This window comes from Nicotiana tomentosiformis, chromosome 2, assembly GCF_000390325.3.
Source record: "Nicotiana tomentosiformis chromosome 2, ASM39032v3, whole genome shotgun sequence".
NCBI classification, from domain to species: domain Eukaryota; kingdom Viridiplantae; phylum Streptophyta; class Magnoliopsida; order Solanales; family Solanaceae; genus Nicotiana; species Nicotiana tomentosiformis.
The window spans coordinates 175,974,558-175,984,741 of record NC_090813.1 but is presented as its reverse complement, the minus strand read 5'-3'; the positions used below and the strand labels follow the sequence as shown (position 1 = coordinate 175,984,741).

Sequence of the window (10,184 nt, the reverse complement as noted above, 5' to 3'; positions counted from 1 at the left end):
ACGAATATTATTTTACACACCCAACCTTTATAAAGTGTGTCTAAGACACACCATTTTTTTTCTTAATCAGTTTTTCAGAATATGTGTAATATCACGCACCAATAAGGTCGTGACACGTGTTAATTTTTTTTAAAATAATAAAATACTTAAATTTATAATTATACCCATAACACATTCTCCTGTCTCTTTCTCTTTTGCAAGGTATGTACAACAAGTGCTAGAACAATGGCAGCCACCATAAATCAGAAGCCACCACAACAATGGCCGCCACCATAAGATTCCTCCATCTACGCCCCAAAGCCAAACCCACTTTCCTCCGTTTCTTCTCGTCTTCATCAAATCTTGTACTCCCTCATGTCCCAACCACCTCTTTAGAACCACTCCACCACCAATAATAAACACAATCTCTACCCCCTAAACCCTTCTCGTTTTCTTCCATCGCCAACCAAAATCTTTCCTCCATGATTAATATGTCATAATAGTAACGAATTTTGAAGATGAAGGAAATATAATTGAAGAATTGTATAATTTCAGCCATTTTCAAGAAATATAATTCTTTTTTTTTGATTTATTTAAAGTGGGTCTTAATGGTAAAAAAAAAGCAAAAGAATTTTTGTAGTCGCTCTTAAAGAAAAATTACAGCAAATTATTTGATTAATTCTTTATGATGGATTTAATAGATTAGTAAATTATATGTTGACAAGATGAAAAAGGAGGAAGGGGTTGGGAGAAAACCGAAAGGAAAATAGGGAGAGGGAGTATGTGAGGAAGAAGAAGAGAAGTAGAGGGTGGAGTTATGGGGACCCATTAATTAAAAAAATATATATAAAATTTTGACACGTGGCACTTAAACATATTTGGGAAGGCTTATCAAAGGGTTCACGCTCTTATCTCTATTGTTACGCACGCGCGTGTCACATAGCAAAAATAATGTGTCTTACACACATTTTAAAAAGATTGAATGTGTAAAATAATATTCGTTCCCAAAAAATTTATAACAGTGATTTGACCTAGGTGACTAGTTATGTATTTTGACTAAAATTTAAACTTCTTAAATGTATAGTCTCGGACCATACCATTCACTTTCTTCCAAAACCTACGTGGTTTTGTTCTATTCATCATTTTGCTGTCAACGTCAACAAAAGGCTGCAATAACTTTATTGGTCAGGTGCTGACAGCTTCTTTTGGTCACCTACATGTGGCCATTTTCACGCCATGCTGTGACCAAACGATTGGACAGTGAGAGATTTGAGGAAAAAAAGCTTGGTGAGATTAGTTTCAATATTTAAAGGGAATCTTCCATTGCTTCAAGCGTTCACATTTGTTTCTAAATATGTTTCATTGTGAAATGACCTGGCTACCCTGTATATGTTCTTTTTCTTGAAGAAGCATAACAAGTATATCAAGGAATCTGTGTTAGGTTGCGATACATAGAGGGAAAAATAAAAATCATGAATAAATCTAGAAGAAGAATAATTCTTAAAAGAATCATGAAAAAATCTTGGCATAAAAGTATTTCACTAATAGTTTGAAAGTATATTTGTGATTAAGGGATTTTCCATATGTATAGAGAAATTTGGCTATGTTCAAGGAAGAAATAAAAGTTGTAATAAAGATCATGATTTTAAATATTTTGTAAAGTAATTTTTGATGAGATCTCTTTTGAACGGAAAGAATATACTCCTACATGCACTTGATGTTTGCATCAAACCAATAGAAAGATAATATGTGTTGCACATAGAGTTTTATTACCTAATCATAATCAATTAATGTAATTTTTATTTCATTAAATCACTAATCAAGATAAATTTAATCGATTTAGTGTAAACACCGAGTGCAGATAATTATTTATCCTTTTAAACCCTTTTTCTATCCTTCCAAATTGAAGTTTTACCATACAATTTTTGTCCATTCTAAAAAAAAGTAGAATTTTAGTTATATAAAAGCTTAAATTTTAAACTTTTTTTTATAACCTTAGTTTTACAATTTTAGATAAATAACACATATTTTTCAATAGAAACTCTGAATATTTAGAAAATATTAAGTGAAGATGGAATCATGCACCTAAATGGAGTTCAATTTATGTGAGTATTTCATTTTTTTTAGCTAATATACCACTGCCCAACGTAAGTTTATCAATAAAAAACAAAAATATATTTCTTAATATATGGCAAAAAATACGAGCTCGCAAAAATAATACAATCTGAAACTAAAAAGACAATCTTTTCTTCTTCTTTTTTTATGGGTGTTATAGTCATTTCATAAATATTCAAAGTCCCTTGATATGATGGAGTCCACGTCCACGATGCACAAAAATCCAACACCCATAACAAAGAATCCTTCGTCCGACTTTCCTCCGATTTTCAATTCACTCACCTACCATACAACGAATCCATACTTTACTTCACCCTTATAAAAAACCAAATCTCAACCGTTCAATTCATATCTCAATCTAAGCCGCCCGATCATCCTTAATCCTACGGTCCACATTCACCTACTAGAACGTTCTCTTCCTTCAATTCAAAACCCTTTATATCCCCCATTTCCAGTGCTTGTGGTCTCCTCGTGTCATATTCTCTTTATAGGGTTTAACGTTTTGCCTTTTCTCCTCGACACGATTATATCAATTTCTTCAGGTTCTTATATTTCATTTATCTTCCGATCTCTAATGCTACTGTAGTTGAGTGTTTTTTTAATTTTATTTATTTTATTCACTTTTTTTATTCTCGATTATAGATTTCAAGCTCTTTTATGGCCTTAATGTTGTGAAATATGTGTGTAGATCCTTTAAAAATGAAATGTGTATAGATGTTTAACTACGTTATTATTTTGATCTGTGGACTATTGTTTTTTCTTGAAGTATGTGTTACTTACAGAGTCGGATCAATAGATGAAGTTGATCTCCAGCACAGCAATGTTTTAATTATTATTATTAATTTTATTTAAACTGTATGTCGATTAAAGTTTTCAAGCTCTTTTCGGTTAAATGGTGTGAAAAATGTGTATGTATGTATTTTTTTAAAATTAAAATTTGTATAGATTTTTAATCTAAAGTTTTTAGTTTGGTATGAGGTTTTAGTTTCTGAAACACCTTTTTATGGATTATGTGCTCCTAATATTAGCAGATCCATGATTTTAAAGACATTATATCAATTTATATTATTTTTAGTTTTTCAAAAACTGTATAGATTTTTTATTGCTAATGATGTGTATAAGTGTTTTAACTATGATTTAGTTTGACCAAAGGTTTTAACTAAGATATAACACACATTATATTTGTGTTTTTTTGCTTATTTTAACTACAATGTTTTTTTTGACATATACATGCGCCTTCTGGATCAAATCTAACAATAGATATGTATGGTAACTGTTAACGGCATATGATCTGTTAATACTTTTATGTGTATTGGATTCTGAAACTTGGATCTTATTGTGATTGAATGTTGTGTAGAACAATTGCTATGGGTAAGTGCTATCCCACCGTAAGCGAGGAGTACCTCAAGGCTGTTGACAAATGTAAGAGGAAACTCAGAGGACTCATTGCTGAGAAGAATTGCGCTCCTCTTATGCTCCGTCTTGCGTATGTTCTCTTCAATTAGTTTCTTGCTGCTAGTGCAGATTTCATTTGCCCTTCTACTTTTTTGTAAATGCTTAAAACATAACAAAAGAAGCTATCAAATTACTCAATTATTAAAACAAAAGGAATTTCTCCTCCATTTGGCAGTGTTTAATATGCTAATTTGACATATGTGTAGGATTATGACTTGAATAATGGCTGAATGGTTAGTTTGATGGTGAAAACATAAGATAAAATAGTTTAGTGAATTTTATTTTTCAGAATTTTGTGTATTAAAGGGGGAATGGTTTTAAACAGTTTAGAATAGTTGAAATACGAAGTGTCATGTAAACTGGGATGATGGAAGTTTTTCTTATCCTAGAAAATATTTCCTAGGAAAAAAGGTAATTTCTTTTGTGGCTCTTAAAATATTTTCTGTTGTCTCAGATGGCACTCTGCTGGTACCTATGATGTGTGCTCCAAAACTGGAGGTCCATTCGGTACCATGAGGCTCAAGGCTGAGCAAGGACATGGAGCAAACAATGGTATTGACATTGCTATAAGACTCTTGGAGCCCATTAAGGAGCAGTTTCCTATCCTCTCATATGGTGATTTCTATCAAGTATGTATTCTTGTGTTGATTGTTAGGTTTGGTATTTTATGTATTTTATTTGCTAAATCAAAGTGCAGAAATGACTTGTTATTTATTTCTTTGTGTAGTTAGCTGGAGTTGTTGCTGTTGAAGTTACTGGAGGACCTGATGTTCCCTTTCACCCTGGTAGAGAGGTTAGTGAGACTGTCTCTGCAGCCTTTAGCAATTTTATTTGACATGTGTAATGAATCGTACTTTATTCAACTTGAGGCCTTATTAGCAAGGAAGTAATGACATTGGATAGTGTGAGCCTTTATCCAGATTTTACACTTTTGGCAAAAAGTCTTTGCCAATATTCTTAGTGAAATATTGCCCTATTGATATTGGTTAACCAGGACATTATGATATGCATATGCCTCACTAGTGATAAGGGTATGTGTAAAGAACTTCCTGCATTGAATTCTAGTTTGATGATTCCTACACTCTTATCTTCCTTTTCCTGCTCAATTAAGAAAAACTTAGTGTTACTTATATCTTCAAATGTGGCCATGTTCGTCGCTCTTAACTAAGGAATGCCAAGTCACATATATACCAACTAGATGCTAATTTATGTTTTTTGATAATTGGTGGTTTCTGAGTTAGCTTGTGTGCACATCAATACTAGTTTTCTGTTGGTTCTGTGGCTAAATTCCATATTCTTTGTATATTTTGATGCCTCTTTTTATACTCCGTGTTTTGTGATTCAACATGTTTGTAATAGTCTGTTTGCGACTTTATTGTGCCAATGCTAAAATTGTTTATTTTGGCGAGTTCTGAACCTAACTAGATTTCTATCTTTAACATTCCATTAACAGGACAAGACAGAGCCACCCGTTGAAGGTCGCTTGCCTGATGCTACCAAGGGTAAGTTCTTCCTTTGAGAATTGTATTAACAGCTTTATACAGCACAATTTGACTGCGAAACAGAACTGAAAAGGAGCTTAAGATTTATTGTGATTTGCCTTCCTTGATAATCATCTGTCAACCTAATGCAGGTTCTGACCACTTGAGAGATGTGTTTGTGAAGCAAATGGGTCTATCTGATAAGGATATTGTTGCACTCTCTGGTGGCCATACCTTGGTTTGTAGCCTGCTTTTATTGTGTTTAAACCTACTTGTCTTGAGCAGACTAGCTTCTGTTGTCAAGTACTTATTTCTTATTGCAATTTGCTCCAGGGAAGGTGCCACAAGGAACGTTCTGGTTTTGAGGGACCTTGGACTACCAATCCCCTCATCTTTGACAACTCATACTTTACGTAAGACTACCATCAAATATGTTTATTTTTTCAGTTCTCAATTTTGTGGAATACCGTGTTACTGCAAACTATTATCTGTCGATCTTGCTTATGGGACATAATTGCTATTGCAGGGAACTTTTGAGTGGGGAGAAAGAAGGGCTTTTGCAGTTGCCTTCAGACAAGGCTCTCCTCTCTGATCCTGCTTTCCGCCCCCTTGTTGAGAAATATGCTGCGGTCAGTATATATAATCTGTAAATTTGTTTCATTTAAAGATGAAAACACCTGCTCCATGACTGATAGCAGCAACTCTTTGCTTATATCAGGATGAAGACGCCTTCTTTGCGGACTATGCTGAGGCTCACTTGAAGCTCTCTGAATTGGGGTAAGCATATACTTAAATTGAATATTCATCCATAAATCTGCTTAGAAGATGTAGCTTTCTATACTGTATCTCACTTATCATTTTGTTATTAATGCCAGATTTGCTGAAGCTTAAGCTTGCGATAGGAGGAAGAGTTGGGAGTGGTGGCATGTGGCTTGTTCATGTTTCACTTTTGAAGGGAAGCTTTTGGTGGAATTGTTGGTTTTTGTCTTCTTTTGCTGCTTATACTAGGATTTGAATTTGGCAGCTGTTATTAGACGATGATGTTGTCACTCTCTTCCAGCTAAATAAGATAAAGACTTGTATTCCTTTTTTGCAAGTTATCTGTGTCTGAAAATTTTCCATTTTGGTACCTTAATATTGTTGTTAAAACTTGGTACTTCTCCACTTTGAAAGATGCCAGCCTTAGATTGAAAACCCAAAACTAAACTTTCCTAGAAACAGAGACATTGGTAATGTGAAAATGTTGCTGATCTTTCTTTTTTTTGGTCGAAAGTTGCACTCAATTTCCAAGGGACATAAACCTAGCAAAAAATAGTCTAGAGATGAGAGAAATTTTGTTGGTGGGTCAAAACGAAAGAGCAAACCCGTGTTTGATTATCTTCGTGAAAAATTGTTACTCTATCTGGTCTTACGTCCTGCTCATTGTCAAACAAACAAAGGCATGCATAATTTTATATTTGGTGGCCAAACAATTTGCAAGATGGTGCTTGAAGGCATACAAATTTTATTGAATTTAGATTCAATAAAATAATTTGGACTATATTTTAAGTTTAAGATATATTAGTCTAAATAAATATTATGGGCTAATATATAATTAAATTAATTATATAAGTCATACATATGGACAAAATGAGTAAGTCTTAATCCATTGGGCTAAAGTGATGAGTCCATTTCATTAGGCCCAAGATATCATCTTCCTAGAGGTCCAGTTTGGTGCCACACGTGAAATGACGTGGCACGGCTAAAGTGATGAGTCCATTTCATTAGACCCAAGATATCATCTTCCTAGAGGCCCAGTTTGGTGCCACATGTGAAATGACGTGGCACGCCAAGTCAAGCGGAAGAGCCAATAGGATCATGCCATGTGTCAAAATGACAAGGCATGCCAAGTCACATTAAAAGGCTAATGAAATCGCGCCACATGTGCAAGTGACATGTTCTGGCCAATCAAATGCGGCCATGTCACACTTCAATTTGATTGGTCGGAAAGAGTTTGTTCTTATCACAACTCTTCAACTATAAATATGGGTCTTCATAACCTAGAAAAGACATCAAAAGTTATAACAAGAAGTAAGAAAGAGCCCGTGGATCAAACACTGCAAATTCCTCTACAAGTTTCAAGTTCAAGCTGAAGAACGAAGAACAAATCAAGTTCAAGTTCAAGCAATCAAGCTCAAGCTCAAGAACAAGATCATCGTTCGTGGCAACAACTACATATTCAAGATAAAGCCCAAAGGCCCTTGAATTTATTTACTATTGGAAAGAAGAATGAGAAGATTCATAGAGATTGTACACTCAAATTATTTGAAATCAAATACTACGATTGTTGCGATATTTTCGATCTTGAATTTATTTTCTCGACGCAATTTATTGTCTTGCTATCTACTACCGTTAGAAGCAACTTCTTGTAAGAATTTGGAAAGACAAATAGAACTTCAATTATCAACATACAAGCAGTTCAAGCCGAATAAGTTGTACTAACTACTAAGACGAGAGTGAGTATTCATTGATAGTAGTGCATAGCATTTCTACCATTTATTTATTTATAGGAAATACCGAGTTTGAAATTTGAATGGACCTGTTGTGTTCGTGACTTCCAAGCTATTTCCTGCTTTCTTCTAGTATCTCGCAAAACAAAAGAAGGCATCAGTGATGTTCATGAAAAATATGTAACGCAATTGAAAGTAAAGAAAAGAATCATACTGAGTAAATGTCCTGGTTGCCTTTGCAGCTGTCTTAACTTCATAAGAGAGAAAAAGAAGGGGAAGAGTCTTCCAGGCATAATATACCAACCTATTGTCTTTAATAATCCTAATGTCAAATTAAAATTTTGAAAATTAAACATAATAATGGGCTGCCATTTTGAATAAATGAATCATGCAAATTTAATAACTTTTTAATAAAAAATTATTTTGGATTAAGAGCTTGCTGTTGTACTTGTAGTTGTAGTCAGTACTACTTTCTAGAGTCCGCTGATTTCCAATTAATTTTATCACGCAGCTGAATAGTCTAATGGCATGTTTCGTCATATGTTTTAACTAGCATGAATATATATATATTATGTCTATTCCATTTATAGACAAATAAAAAAGTCAATAATCCAATTTCCAGTTTGGTGTTTCCACTTTTTTTTTTCTTTCAGTAAACGGTTCAAAGAGGTGTCAAGTTCTTGGCTTTAAATACGCTTGGTAGGTCAACAAGCCATTCCTACAATTTTGAATACTTGAATTTTTGAACTGGTTCATGATGAACTAAAAATCTTTATTTCAGAAACGAGCCTAAAATAGAAAAAGTACTACTTGAATTGTGTAGATAACTGCCTACATAGTAAGTTGATGGCCTGCACAAGAATAGGCTCTGATGACTTTAAGATAGGAATGGAATGAAATGATATCGATGAAGGATTATAATAAGAAGCGGAAGCAATTTCAGTATCAAAATCACATCTAATTTAGACAACTAGTATAAATGGGATTTCACGGGTTACCTTTTGAAGTGTGAACAAAACTTCTCTATCACGCGAGCCTTCAATTCCACAACAACTCAATGAATTCTCCATCATCAGCATGATAAAGATTCGCGAATGTTCCACGGTCTTCTACTGTGTTATCCAAATAATATCCGAAAATAGTAATTTCGTGTGGGCGAAATTTTTTAGGAAAAAGGCTGAAAATTTCGGCCACCTTGTTCTTCCTCCTCTAGGTGGAAAACCTTATGTATTTATAGCACAAGTTTTAAAGGTTAAAACCTTTTTCCAAAATCTGTTGGGTTTTCTTTTCCACCAGAAAAATGATTCATTTATTTCCTATTATTTAGGCACAACAGGGACCACAAAATTTAATTAACAAGGCTTCCAATTATGGAATTAATTTTTAATTTTCGAAATTAATATCCACCATAATTAATTACGAATTATTCCACTAAAAATTCGTAATTGAACTCCTTATATAATTTCGAAATTCATTAATTTAATCTTATTTAACTCCCCATGTTAAGATTCAGATACTAATCAATTAAATTAAATTACTGACGATTTAATTTATTGATTATTTCCTTTAGACTTTCGCTTAACTTATTTCATGTGTCGGATACAAAATCCACTGGCCGAGTTAACACATGAAAACTTATAAACTTTCATAAAGGTGTATCATCAATCTCTAAACCGAGACATGTATTTCATCAACTAACTGTTACTTCGCCAATATACATTATTATTATCCAATTTACCAGGTATATTGACCCATGACAAAATTTTGCCTTTTAATAAATCAAAACAATAATAATATACACAACTAATAATAATTATATCAAGATTAAGAGTATAAATACATTTAATGGCTAGAGAGTTTATTTTATTAAGTCAGTATAAAATACTTATCTCTACTTGGTTCGTTCATACATACAAAATGTACTAGCAAAAGAAGTTGGAATTAAACCATTCCCATGATCAAGATAAATTATATTTAATCTTGTGCTACAATCATTCATGATGGTTTCTCCAATTCCATCATTAGATTGTGCACTCAAACTTTATACTTATAAAAACCGATGATCTAATCTTCCGTGTATAAGCTAAACTCTATACACTAAATCATCTACTATATAAGCAAATGACACAAGCTAATATATGATCTATTTAAAACTTTATTAAAATTGAATAAATAATTATTTTATAATAAATACTATATTCAAACCAAACCCATGGTTAATAATATATATTCCAATAATCTCCAACTTAGACTTTTAACTATGACAATTATTAGAATATACTATATCTAAATGCATGGTTAATAGTATATGCCCAATAATCGAGACATATATAGTTGATTGATTAAATTGTGTTAGCTAGTGTCAAAGAGCGCCAACAAAAAGTGTTTGAAATGGCGACTCTAAGAGGTTGTACGAACAAACATTCATGATTCATTTGACTCAAACTCGTAGCATTACTTTTGACTTAAAATCATCTAGACTCTATAGTAATATAGCTTGTTACAATACAATTTTTATTGTCTCAAGTCCCCAGTTTCCAAATAATACTTTATCATTCACTTTAAAGCAGTGGCTTAGTTAATCTCTACAGGAAACAAATTCATAAAATCTTTTACTAATGATTTAATAGTAAAACTTATTTGGTAGTATGTCAATTCATATTGA

General features: G+C 32.9%; 1 protein-coding gene across 1 annotated transcript; it reads left to right on the top strand.

The window, feature by feature from the left end:
• Positions 1–2,499: 2,499 nt before the first annotated feature.
• Positions 2,500–6,126, top strand: LOC104101322 (L-ascorbate peroxidase 2, cytosolic). Its single transcript, XM_009608760.4, has 10 exons — positions 2,500–2,636; positions 3,452–3,580; positions 4,004–4,178; positions 4,277–4,342; positions 5,003–5,051; positions 5,183–5,268; positions 5,364–5,443; positions 5,557–5,659; positions 5,749–5,807; positions 5,906–6,126. Exons 2-10 carry the CDS (start codon positions 3,462–3,464, stop codon positions 5,919–5,921), a joined length of 753 nt encoding a protein of 250 aa, XP_009607055.1. The 5' UTR covers positions 2,500–2,636; positions 3,452–3,461; the 3' UTR covers positions 5,922–6,126.
• Positions 6,127–10,184: the final 4,058 nt, after the last annotated feature.